Source organism: Uncinocarpus reesii, genomic scaffold (assembly GCF_000003515.1).
Source record: "Uncinocarpus reesii 1704 scaffold_3 genomic scaffold, whole genome shotgun sequence".
Classification (NCBI taxonomy): Eukaryota; Fungi; Ascomycota; class Eurotiomycetes; order Onygenales; family Onygenaceae; genus Uncinocarpus; species Uncinocarpus reesii.
The window spans coordinates 1713887-1728511 of NW_003052498.1; the positions used below are offsets into that span (position 1 = coordinate 1713887).

A 14625-nucleotide genomic window follows, 5' to 3' on the forward strand; every position below is an offset into this window, starting at 1 on the left:
TGATTATAAGCTGACAGACATGCAAGAACATCAAGTGAGTATATTATCTATCTTACAGAGAAAACTGATACTAGAAATTGTCAAGTCAGAGAATCTCTACAAGAAATCTGCTGATTTGTGACAAGAGACTGAGTCAGAAACAGAAACAAGCTGTCTGAAAAGCTTGATTTCTAGAATTATAATTATTAAAATACAAGAAAATGAGAATGTTTATAACTCAGTCTCAGAAAGCATGAATAGTCTGTTCTGTAAGCTTCAGAATGAGAATGTCTGATCTGCTGAACTGTGTATGATTTTGAATTTCTCTATTAAGTTGATATTCTATTAATAAGCAGACTGACATCTCTCAGAGAATAATCAGCTGCTTATGCATAATTTGAGAATATATGTGTCTCAAGATCCAGTAATTAGACAAGAACTGCTGAGAAGTCATTATGATAATATATGAGTTAATCATAATAACATTTAAAAGATGTTGGAGCTTCTACAATGCAAATATTACTGAAATTAAATAATAAAAGATGTGAAGAAGTATGTCAGCTTCTGCTATGTGTGTAACTTAATGAAATCTTGCTGCTATAAATCTTATGAAAAGCTAGCAAGCTTGCTCATAGTAACAAGTTTTTAAAAACATATAGTTATAAATTTTATTGTAAGACTTCCACTCTTGCTGCTAGATGACAGGGTGTTCAACACTATCTTGATAATAGTGAATAGATTTTTGAAGATGATTAAGTATATTTCTGTTACTGAAGACATTAAGACATCTGAACTAGCTGATCTTTTCATTAGATATGTTGTGAGTTAATACAAATATCTGAAATCTATTCTATCCAACTGTGGATTGCTGTTTACTAGCTGCTATTGAACAGAGATGTGTCATCATCTCTCTATTAAATGAAATCTCAGCATCACTTATCACCCACAAATCAACAGTCAAATCAAACAGCTAAATCAAATCCTCAAACAATATATTTGCTTATATGTTAATTACTGACAGAATAATTGAACTCAGCTGCTATCTACTGCTGAGTTTATGTATAACAACAGTTGAAACACATCAACAGATAAAACTTCATTTGAACTTGTTCTAATTTTTGAATTCTGATTATCTGTTGATTTACAGACTGATTCATCTTTCAGTCTGCTAGAAGTTATTAAAGAAATTAAACAAATCTAACAAATCTGTAAGCAAGCTGTTCAATCACTGCAAACTGTCATTAATACACAAGCTAAATATTATAACCAGCATCATAAACTGATGCAATATCAAGTAGAAGATTGTGTTCTACTTAACTGAAAAAATATAAAGACTTTAAGATCTTCTATCAAGCTTGATAATTGATTTGTAGAGTCTTTTAAAATTATAATCATACAAGAAAAGCAAGCTTATATGTTAAGACTTCTGAAATTATATGAATGACTCAATTCAACTTTTCATGTTTCACTACTGGAGTTCTATTAAAGATGTATCAGAGACTGACCAGCAATTCTGCAATCAATATTGATTGATGATAAAGAAGAATGAAAAGTAAAGATCATTCTTGATAAATGCATTTATCATTCAAAAATTGAATATCTGATCAAATGAAAAGACTTTTCTTTCTATAAAAATCAATAATTAAAAGCAGAAGATCTTTCAAACTGCAATGAACTTATCACAGAATTCAAACAGCTATTCAAAGCTCTGATTAAGAGACATTGCTGCAAGTTCACTATACAATAACTGCTCCATAGCTGCTAGCAGCTAACAAAGAGAGAGAAGAAATATGATCTATAAAAAAATTTACAATAAAAAGAGCAGAAGAAAATGTTTTCATTCAAGATCTGAAAACTGATGAAAAAAGATAAAAGATTTAAAATCTGAAAGCTGAACAAACTGAAAATGCAACAAACTGATGAGAAACTGACAATTTAATGATAATTAGTTGTCATCTTCAATGAGTCTTGCTGGCTTTTTCTCTTCCTTCAGAAATTCAGTCTCAATCTCAGACAATTTGAGAAACTAAATAATGTTGTTAGACATTATCTGTAGTGTTCTCTTCAGTTGTGAGAGGAAGACAAGAACAGTGCAGAATTCTGACTTGAAAATGACAGTAATAAAGATGGAGGCAACAGAAGCAGCAGTGAGAGTGTGATGTAAAATAATCTGAAAGATATTCATCTTGTGAAAAAAGATATTGATTGCTGAAACTCTTCTCTGCAGATGAGAAAGAATTTCTGAAGTTGAATAATTGTCAGTAGCTAGCTGATGCATCACTATAATTTTATTATGAAGAGTGAGAAGAACTACCACACATGCTTTCTCATGCACACAGCACTAGAAGTACTTGTTAAATACAGCAGAAAATGAACAGACTGTAGTATAATCTTGCACTAGATACTTGACACACTGTACATATATAATAATCTGATTACTGATCTGCTGCAAGCTATCAGCAAGATCTAGAAAAGAGAAACTTGAGATATTTTTCTGAAATTTTTAGAAAATATTTATGAAGATAGCAGAAATAGTCAAACTGACTGCATCTGCAGCTGTTTTATCTCTTAAATTCTATTCTCTTGTTAATTGCTGCTATTCATCTGCTAGATATTAATTACTTACAGAAGATGCATCACAATCAGACTCTTCAGAGCTGATAGTCATAATAGAAGAGTCTCATGAGTGAGAACTGAAGAATGAAACAAAAGACTGATTAAAGAATTTATTAACTTGCTGCTAACTAGCTTTCTTCACATGTATAAAAGCTTATGAGAAACAGAAAACAGTTCAGAACAGAAGTAATTAAGCATTTCAGAATAGCTGAAGCAGTGATTATAGCTAAAGCTGCAACATGAGCATACTTCTTTGCTGCTGAAGCAGCTGCAGCACCACAAAGCTGTTTGACAGTCATCTAGCAGCAATATTAATATATTAGTCAGACAGAAATCAAATAAAAATACTCTCAACTGTGAAATACTTATGACAGAAGAACAGAAATATAAAATTTGAATTAAAGAAAAATTCTGAATTATTTCTGTTAATTAAATTCATCTTTCTGAATCTTCAATTCACTTACAAACAGAAGAGAAGTCAGTAGTTTGCAGAAATTCTATTACTATCTATCAGCAATCTATCTAACAATCAATAAGAATCTTCAGCATCTATCACTTCTAGAATTTGAATGCTCTAAAAAAATAAAAAAAAAGAGAAAGAGAATGAACTCATCTCTATCAATCTCTATAATTATTATACAACACAAATCTGAAAGCTTCTGATTGATCAATGCTTTAGCTTACAAAACAAAATATTTCTGACTCATATAATTCACTGCAGAAACAACTGTTGGAACAGAGACTTCTGAATCTTATATGAGCTCTTCAGAAATCTGAAAACATGTTCTTCTAAGAAGAGAATAATTATAAGAACATCATCAGCAAGAAGCAGCTGTCTAGTCATCATATAGCAGAGAATATTTATGACAGCATTATGATGAGATGTTGCCATCTTAAAGATATAAGCAGGAGGCTGTCTTGCCTACTTGAAAGAAGATAAGTGATTCATTTATTATCTATTCACTACTAGAGACTATTCTACAATCTACATATTTTTATATATGTTTTAATTATATGTTGATATTACTTAATTCAATAGCAATAATCTCTATCTAATCTCTAGCTAGCTGCTAGTTATCAGTACTCTCATAGTTCCACTCTAATATTGAAGAGGTGTCTAGTCCCTGACTGAAGTCAAGCTAGTTGTTACAGAAGTGTGAAATAGAGGAGAAAGATACACTTGAAGCTAATAAATCAACATGAATCTTTTTTAAAAATGAAATTCTATGTGTGAATGACTGTGCTTATATATCACAGCAAAAAGTGCTTATTGCTGAGATTCTTTGTGCCAATCATGATAATCTGCAAGACAGTCATTTTGAAATCAAAAGGATCATTGAGACTATCTGAGAAAAGTACTATTAGCATGAACTATTCTGAAATATTGTGAAATATGTGTAAAGCTGTGACACATGCCAACACATTAAGTCTTGATGTTATAAATAATATAATGAATTGAGCACCATTTCATTGCCCACAAAATTATTTGAAATCTTAATTATAAATCTCATCATAAAACTACTTCTGTCTTCATGAAAAGACCAAATCTATAATATCATCTTAATTATAGTTAATATTCTCATCAAGTTCACAATTTATCTACTGTACAGAAAAGACATCACTGTGAAGCAACTTGCAGAATTGTGCTATAAGTGTGTTTTTATTATATATGAAACATCTCAACACATAATTTCTGACTGAGAATCACTGTTCACAAGCAAATACTGATCAACTTTATACTTTTATTTTAATGTAAAATATAAGCTTAATACTGCTTTTCACTCTTAAATGAACAGATAAACTGAGCATCAAAATCAAATTCTGAAGCAATACTTATACTGCTTTATAAATTTTCATTAAGATGACTGAACTTAATAACTTCTCATGACTCAACATATCTATAATCAATTTTAATATAGCTTCATGAGTGAAGTATCAGCAATAGTTCTGATGAAATACTGATCAGATCTTTCTATTAATATCAGTCAAGTGTCAGAGTGTTCAGTCATACATGCTGCAGAATGCACAGAAACATTAACAGATATTTGCAGAGAGCTGAGTGACAAACTTCAACAGATATGAGACTCATAAAAGATATATTATAATGTCAAGCATCTGCTGCAAAGTTATAAGATGAATGATTTAGTCATGCTTAATGTTAAGAATCTTAAAATAATCCATTCTGCAAGAAAACTCAACCACAATTTTGTTGATTCATTTGAAATCATTGCAGTCTGAGAAAAATAATTATATAAGCTTCAACTACTCTTAATCTACTGCAGCATTCACTCTGTCTTTCACATCTTTCTCTTGAAATCTTACATCAAATGTGAGAGAGTGCCACCACTGCCAGAGTCAGAACTGGTGGATGGAGAAGATGAATTTATAGTGAATGAAATACTTGACAAGTACATCTGATGAAAGAAAGTTGAATATCTAGTTTGATGGCTTGAATGAGAATCACAAGATGACACTTGAAAATCTGAAGAAAATGTTGCAGATACAGAGATAATGAAAATATTTCTTAAAAAAGAGAAAATATGAAATGTAATAAGATTATCAGTCTCAAAGTGCAGCAAATGCTAAACATCTATTTTTAAAAATGCAAGATACTCTATCTTCATAATGGATTAAATGTCAACAGATGTCTCACATGGTTTAATGAAGCATTGAAAATAAAAAAGAAAAATGTAAATATTTTTTATTCAGATCTGAAGACTGCTGTCTACAGTAAACTTAAAATTCTGAAGAGCACAAAAAATAAAAAGAAAAATTGCTTAAAGATCACAATCTAAGAGTGAATATTATATTATGCAAAAAACATTTCTTGTTTCTGAACAGAACTTCATTGCTTCATAAAGTCTTTTAAAATACTCTCAGTATTAAATAAAAATTCACACAGTCTATGCCACTCAGAGATAAAATCATGAGTCTCATACTGGACTGAAACAATCACTGCAACTGTGATTACTGTCTGAAATTGTATATTATCAGAAATGACAGCTCTGCTGTCAGAATCTTCTGATACAGCATGACTTCTCTTACAGAAAGAGCTGACATCACTCTTATTAATGATGCTTTTATCATTATTATTATTGTTATTGTTGTCACTATTGATGTTCAAGATGGTGGAGAAGGTGAAGATGAAGATGATGAATGAGAAATAATTATTATTAAAGTTACTGACAGTTTTGTCAGATTGAATAGTCTGCAGTATATAATATTTAGTGACACTGATGAGAACAGCTATCTGAGCTCTCTGAAATTGCATCAGAGCTGTGAATTAATTAAGTTTAATAATGAGCTGTTAAAGCTTGTTGTGGTCAGATTGAATGATGTGACTCAATCTTTTATTAAAGAAAATCAAGTCATGAAGATTGATGATCTGCTGAAGAGTTTTGCTGTTCTCTGTCTATCAATATATATCTGTCAGTACTATATTTATCAACAGAACTTGCTGATAGCACATACAGAAATACAGAAATAATGTGTTTTGTGATATTCTTTGTACTTCTTTCTCTCTAAAAGAATAGCACAGAAAAAGTTGAGATTCTTATAGTAAAGAAGATAGCAGACACATGAAATATGTCTATTAATAAATAATATATTAGCAAATGATCAATACCCACATCAAACAAACACATCAATAATAACATTATAAGTGAAAAGTTTGCACAAACAGCAACAAGTTCTTGTTGAAAAATGTGAAGGCAGTGACAAAATAATAAAAAAAAAGCATTCACAGTGATAAAAAGTTTATGAAACACTGAGATAACAGAAATAGACTAATAGTCATGAAGATTAAGTATCATAATAAAGTCAACTACTGCATCAGAACAGTAACTTGCATGTGACAAACAGCAAAGCAACAATGAACAACTCATTCATAATATAGAATATCCATCATTCTACATTCAATATGTTGATGAGACTCACAAAAGAGAGAATTCAGTTATGATGACAGAGAAACAGATGAGTGACAGCAGACAGATGAGTCAGATAAAAATACCTTTTTAAAGCAATGGTGTTGTAGAAAGAAGAAGAGAAGAGAAAGAAGTGTGATGAATTGTGAATATTTTTTATTATTTATTCTGATATAATGCTAATTCTGATTAAAAAAAAATGCTTTTAACTTGATGAGAGTATCTGTTCTGACACATCATGTGTGACTCACTCAACTTATATCAGTGTTCTGCTTACATCACCACTGCTTATCTTACCACTCTGCTTATCTCACCACACTGACATCATCACATCACACCCACATTCACACCCACACCCACATCACAGCTACACAATGCTGCTCAAGCTACTCACATCTAACACTCAATAATGCTGCAAGCAGCTGAACAATTAGATATTAATGTCTAATACTACACTGATAGTAACATCTATAAACTACAATGATTGCTGGAGACAGCTTCCAATAAATGAAGAAGCAATTGTCATGTCAGACTTTAATACTAGACTCTTTAAATCTTAGTAGGACACATCTTGCTTGTATATAATCTCTCAATGCTGCCCTCATTCTTACACAGGTCAGTGACAAGCTCTATCTACTTATAGCATATACTATATACTTGCTCCCACTGCATATTTCTTTATATTCTCTATGCTAGTAGCTCATTCCTGTTCTGATTATATGTCCATTAGACCTAGCTCCTCACAGGTATCTCTTTCATATGCTGCAATCTCCAACTCTCCACACAAAGAATTGCTTTGATGGGCTGGTTGGATTTCCATCTTTTCTAACTTAATGCTTAGAATTCACCAATAAAAGTATCTGTCAGATTCAGATAGTCCTGTAATGTCTGTTCTGAATTTATAGTTAATGAAAACATCAACTTGGGAGAGAATATTGATCTCAGAAATAAATATATTTTGATTCTCAAGCATAATCATCTCTTTCAGATGATGAGATGGCTGTAAATGAGAGAGCTTTCCACCATAATTTCCAGAATTGTATCAGAGAGTGGATTGGATTTGAAGCACAACAGCATCAGAATTACTGAAAACTGATCATTTATTACAATCAATAAATTGTACTCTTCTCATATGATCACTTGTTGGATCTGTTTTGCATGGACAGTTATCTTTATCACACCAAAATATAATAAAATCAGAGAAAAAGACTGGTCTTTAATTCAGATAGTGAGTAAAATTCTCTGAGCTGTACTTGATCAAGAATCCCCATGATTGAGAATATCAAAATTCAGTCAGACAATTCACAAGCTCAGTCATATTTATATATATTTTCCTCCAAAATGTTGGTGATCTGACTAGCATTGCAACTAATGCTATAGAATTTTGAGAATACATATTTGTATTGAGTGTGATCTGAGCCAGCTTTCTGTTGGCAGCTGAGAGCATCAGCATCTTGAACAGAATGACTGATATCACATTCTTGCAGAGCAGTAGAATCAGAAAGTGTGTGTGAGACTTTTACTTGAGAGTAGAAAGCCCTGCAGAAAGCAATTTTAAAGATCTCAAATTCTTTAATGTAAAAAGAATTTCTTGTAGAGATTTGTATTGCAGTCAGAATATTTTCAATTTCTCACACCATAATATCATGACCATTGTAAATGCATTCATCTCATCATGCAATTTCACATGGGGATGGATTATAGCTTCTGAAGCATCATCCTCAGTTGTAGAAATTGTTATTGACATTGGTATTTGAGATTTCAATGACTCTTCATGATTCTCAATATGAGAATCAAATGCAAGTTCCTCACTGTGAGAATTGATATTAAATGATATAAATGCTGCATCAGCAGCAGCATTCTTTAAAATGTCAGCCAGATCATCAATTGAATCAGAGCTTGAAAGGGCATCAATATCAACTGTAGACTGCTTCACATAATTAATTTGAGCTTCTCAATTTCCACAATTAATAACAATGATAACTCACTGCAAAATCAATCTCTGAAAAGATATCTGCATCTGTAGCATCAAATACATCTGTAGAGTCATCAATTTCAACAGATGATTGTTGAATCTCATGATACTGAAAAGAATCTGGTGCTGGTATTTCTGAATTAATATTTGAATCTCAGAAAGTATAGAGCTTTGCTCTACATATATTTGATCTGAACATCTTGATTGAGAAGTAGACTTTAATTGCAATTGAAATGAATTGTTGTTGTCAGGGGTTGGAATCAGATCAAGAGTTGTAGTTGTTTATTACTCTTTATGAAAATGTGAGGAGACACAAAAGTAGTAGACAAGAGTTTAATTTAATAAGAAATACAGCAATATACTAATTGCAGGATTTTATTTATAAATTTATACTAATACAAATTCAATTCATTATATATAAGAATGAATAACCATCTTCTAGAGAATGTTGCAGGCTCAGTGTGGTTAGTAAATGAAATATTGAAGGCTTTAGAGACATCAGCAAATGAAGTATTGCAGATCCAGAAGACACCAGCTGAAGAGAGAGTTCAAAAGCAACATCAGCAAGTGTGGCATCTCAACACTGAAGTCTATAAAAAGGAGAATAAGCTTAAAAATGAGGAATCAAAGCAGATGATGCACTGGTCATATTTTCTGAAGTTCAACAAGAAGAAAATCTTCAATATTATTAAAAGTGTATATGGCATTGACAATGAGAACTGCTATACATTTGATTCAGATAGACTTCACCTGCTAGAGCTGGTGAAGATATGGAAATGTAAATTTCTAAAGAAAATGACAGTTAGCAATTAATTTAATTCAATCCCAATCAATCTTCTGCTAATAAAAGAATAGATTCAGATTCAAAAGATGGTAGAGACTGACAAGAATGAGAATCCCAATATAAAGATGCATTGCTGCAATGACAGTGAGAAGCTTCTCACTTATTTTGTGAAGCATTTCATCAAAGACAGATTTTTTGATGTCTTCTATTGAGTCAAATCAATCATTAACTATGAAAAGTCAACTCTGCTTGATTAATGATATATGAAGCATATACCATTCTGCAATTTGTCTGTTCAATATGGTAACTAATAGTCTGATTAGAGATATATGCAAATCTAGCAGTTCAGATTAAACTCTGAACTGATATGTCTGATGTTTCTGCAAAGAGAGCATGAGAGAAGATTGTGAAATTCTGAAACTTTATGACAGAAGCTCTACAATATGAATCAATTGACAAGACTGATTTTGTCAAAAAGAAGACAAAGACAAGTAAGAAAAGAAATTTCAATGTGCAGACTGATAGCAAGAAGATAAAGATACTCAGTAAGATCAAGTTTGCTGGAGCAATTTCCACAAAGTGGGCATAATGAGATTGATATTATCTCTTTCTAGTAGCATTAGCAAGCAAAAATTATAGAGAAATTGGGCTGAAGAGCAGTATAGAAGAAATATGATGTACTGAAACACATATATCAGACAATCTCAATTATGTCAACATAAACAAAGTTCTAATTGGGATTTGCATAATAAGAATTCTTTTTTTGAAATCTCACTTTCTCTTTCTCTCTCTTCTTAAGTTATTTCACCAGCTTGACCCTTCTCCTTCTCCCCTCCTCCCTCCCCCAATGATTTTTGCTTGTTTTGGTGTGAAAAGATAATATTAAATGAATTCAATCTCATGAGAGATATATTAACATTTATATAGGTCAAAATGTCTCCAAAAACACATGATTCAGTGGCTGCAGGTGAGGGTGCCACTCCAAGAAAGAAGCCAGATTCAAAAAAGAAGAAAAAGATCAATGACTCTGAAACCATATGTTAACATTGTATCAACTATGTCTTTTCAAATCATATTGATACTCCCTGCAACAAGATGTTAGGTGATAGCAAGATCTGCAGAAATTGTTCTCACAACAAGAAGTCTTGTGTTGATTGCTCAAATGAAGCAATTGACACTGTTAATCAAATCTTAGAGACTCATAAGCTCTATCTCATAATGACAAATCAACTTTTAAAGATTTCATTTCATGATGGTGCTGTTCAAGCTGCTGCTGAACTGGCTGAGTGGCTCAAGAATATAGATATTGTCTCAACTGATAAAACATCTGGCAACACATTGGAAGGCTTGAATTCAAGTCTTCATGATATCTCAACTTCTCTCAAGAGCATTTCAGGAACACTTATTAAGATCAAGAAATTGAATGAGATAATCTATTATTCACTCAGCTGTCTCTCAGTAATTTTCAGTCAAATGATTGATTGTCTTAATGTAAGTCTTTCAACTTCAAATAGTTATATAACAAATGCTAATATATATTGCAGGCAATTGCAAAAGAATTGTTCAATCTTCAGAACAGAACTTCTGAAATTTCTGTATGATTTCAGTTATTTTTCCAATTAAAATGAGAATATACTAATCTTTTATAATCTCATAAAAGACAGACTTCCAGCAGCTCCATTACTACTGTGAAGAGAGTCTGCTCTGACAATCATGACTCTTTCTTCTATCTTAGCTCATTGTCAGCTACTGTGTCAGAGACCTTGTTAAATACACCAGCTTGTGAAATCAGATTTGTGTCATCTCATAAGTTAATTCATTCTTTTCTTGCATAGAGAGCTAATTAAAGTATCAGTCAAGCTGAAAGAAATTGTTACCTCAACACTCAAAAATCAGAATGAAATGGATGTTCCTGTTGAGTAATATTGAATCTGAAGCTTCAGCAAGATGCTTACAGAGAATTTCAAGAAGACTGATAGAGATGAAGAATATGAATCTGATGAGATCTTCTACTCATCTTATACACTGTAACAACTAGCTTGACTTCAGCCAGAGACTAGACATCTCTTTGATATTAGAGTGGAATTATGAGAGTACTGATAACTAGCAGCTAGCTAGAGGTCAGGTAGAGATTATTGCTATTGAACTAAGTAATATTAATGTATAATCAGAACATATATAAGAATATATAAATTGTAGAATAGACTCTAATAGTGAATAGATAGTAAATAAATCACTTGTTCTCTTTCAAGTGGACAAGACAGCCTCCTGCTTACATTTTTGAAGTGGCAACATCTTGTTATAATGCTGTTATAGATATTTTCTGCTGAATGGTGGCTAGATAGCTGCTTCTCACTGATGATGTTCTTACAATTATTCTCTCTCTAGAGAAACACATTCTCAGATTTTTAAAGAGCTCATGTGAGATTTAAAAGTCTCTGTTTCAACAGTTGTTTTCACAGCAGATCATGTGAGTCAGAAACATTTTGTTTTGTAAGCTAGAGCATTGATTAATCAGAAGCTTTCAGATTTGTGTTATATAATAATTATAGAGATTGATAAAGATGAGTTTATTTTCTTTCTTTTTTCTTTTGCTTTCTTAAAGCATTCAAATTCTAGAAGTGATAGATGCTGGAGATCTCCATTAATTGTTAAACAGATTGCTGATAGATAATGATAGAATTTCTGCAAATTATCAGCTTTTTTCTCATTTGTAAGTGGATTGAAGATTCAGAAAGATGAATTTAATTAACAGAAGTAATTCAGAATTTTTCTTTAATTTAAATTTCATATTTCTGTTCTTCTGCTGTAAGTATTTCACAGTTGAGAGTGTTTTTATTTAATTTTCACTCAGCTAATATATTAATGTTGCTGCTAGATGACTGTCAAATGACTTTATGATGCTGCAGCTGCTTCAGTGATAAAGAAGCATGCTTATATTACAGCTTCAGCTGTGATCATTACTTCAGCTGTCTCAGAGTATTCAGTTATTTCTGCTTCAGATTATTCTCTGTCTCTCATAAGCTCTTATATGTGTGAAGAAAGCTAGTTAGCAGTGAGCTAATGAATTCTTTAATTAATCTTCTATTTCATCTTTCAGTTCTTGCTCATGAAACTCTTCTGTTATGACTACCAGCTTCAGAAGATCTGATTGTGATACATCTTCTGTAAGTAATCAATATCTAGTGAATGAATAGCAGCAATTAACAAGAGAATAGAATTTAAGAAATAAAACAGCTGCAGATGTGATCAGTTCAACTGTTTCTACTGTTTTTATAAATATTTTCTAAAAATTTCAGAAAAATATCTCAAGTTTCTCTTTTCTAGATCTTGCTGATAGCTTGCAGCAGATCAGTAATCAGATTATTATATATGTGTGATGTATCAAGTATCTAGTGTAAGATTATACTACAGTCTGTTCATTCTCTGCTGCATTTGACAAGTGCTCTCAGTACTGTGTGCATGAGAAAACATGTGTGGTGATTTCTTCTGCTCTCTGCAATGAGATTACAGTAATGTGTCAGCTAGCTACTGATAATTATTCAACTTTAAAGATTCTTTCTTGTCTACAGAGAAGAATCTCAGTGATTAATATTTTTTTTTGTGAAACAGATGTTTCTCAGATTATCTCACATCACACTTCTACTGCTGCTTTTATTATTCTCATCTCTGCTGCTGTCACTTCTGAATCAGAACTTTATACTGTCCTCATCTTTTTCTTGCAACTGAAGAGAACACTACAGATGATGTCTAATAACATCATCTGATTTCTCAAATCATCTGAGATTGAGACCAAATTCCTGGAGGAAGAGAAGAAGTCAGTGAAACTCATTAAAGACAATAACTTTTTTTATTAATCTTCAGATCTTAAATGAAAATGTTTTCTTCTGCTCTTTCTATTATAAATTTTTTCATAAATCATATTTCTTCTCTCTCTTTATTAGCTGCTAGCAGCTATGGAGTGGTTATTGCATAGTGAACTTGTGGTGATGTCTCTTAATTGAGGCTTTGAATAGCTGTTCAAATTCTGCAATAAGTTCATTGCAGTTTGGAAGATCTCCTGCTTTTAACCATTGATTTTTATAGAAAGAAAAGCCTTTTCATTTGATCAGATATTTGATTTTTGAGCAGTAAATGTGTTTATTGAGAATGATCTCCACTTCTCATTCTTCTTCATCATTAATCAATATTGGCTGCAGAGTCACTGATTAATTACTGATACATCTCTGATAGAACTCCAGTAGTGAAACATGAAAAGTTGAATTAAGTTGTCCATATGATTTCAGAAGTCTTAATATATAAGCTTGTTTTTCTTATATAGCTATAATTTTGAAAGACTCTACAAATCAATTATCAAGCTTGATAGAAGATCTTAAAATCTTTATATTTTTTCAATTAAGTAGAACACAATCTTGTACTTGATATTGCATTGATTTATGATACTGGTTGTAATATTTAACTTGTGTATTGACAGCAGTTTGCAGTGATTGAATAACTTGCTTGCAGATTTATTGAATTTATTTAATTTCTTTAATGACTTCTGATAGACTGAAAGATGAATCAGTCTGCAAATCAACAGATAACTGAAGTTTAAAGATTAGAACAAGTTCAAATGAAGTTTTATCTGTTAATGCATTTCAACTGTTATTATACACAAACTCAGCAGTAGATAACAACTGGATCCAATCATTCTATCAGTAATTAATATATAAGCAAATATATTATTTGAGGATTTGGTTTAGTCATTTGATTTGACTGTTGGTTTGTGGATGATAAGCAGTACTGAGATTTTATTTGACAGAGAGATGATGACACATCTCTACTTAATAGCAGTTAGTAAACAATGATCTGTGATTGAATAGAATAGATTCTGAGCACCCATATTGACTCACAATATGTCTAATAAAAAAATCAGCTAGTTCAGATGTCTTAATATCTTTAATAACAGAAATGTACTTAATCATCTTTAAAAATTTATTCACTATTATCAAAATAGTGTCAAACATTCTGTCATCTAGCAGCAAGAGTGGAAGTCTCACAACAAAATTCATGACTATATGTTTTCAAGAACTTATTGCTATGAGCAAGCTTGCTAGCTTCTTATAAGATTTATGATGATGAGATTTCATCAAGTTATATATATAGCAGAAGCTGACATACTTCTCTATATTTTTTATTATTTAATTTCAGTAATATTTGCATTGTAGAAGCTTTAATATCTTTTGAATATCATTATAATCAACTCATACATTATCATAATGGCTTCTCAGCAGTTCTTGTCTGATTACTGAATTTTAAGACATATATATTCTCACACCTCGACGCCAGCTGATCATCTCTGAAAAGTG

General features: G+C 31.5%; 1 protein-coding gene across 1 annotated transcript; it reads left to right on the forward strand.

The window, feature by feature from the left end:
- Window positions 1-8916: 8916 nt before the first annotated feature.
- Window positions 8917-9489, forward strand: UREG_05361 (uncharacterized protein; the record flags this gene model as incomplete). The annotated part of the gene is made up of 2 exons (XM_002584626.1): window positions 8917-9189; window positions 9349-9489. 2 exons carry the CDS (start codon window positions 8917-8919, stop codon window positions 9487-9489), a joined length of 414 nt encoding a protein of 137 aa, XP_002584672.1.
- Window positions 9490-14625: the final 5136 nt, after the last annotated feature.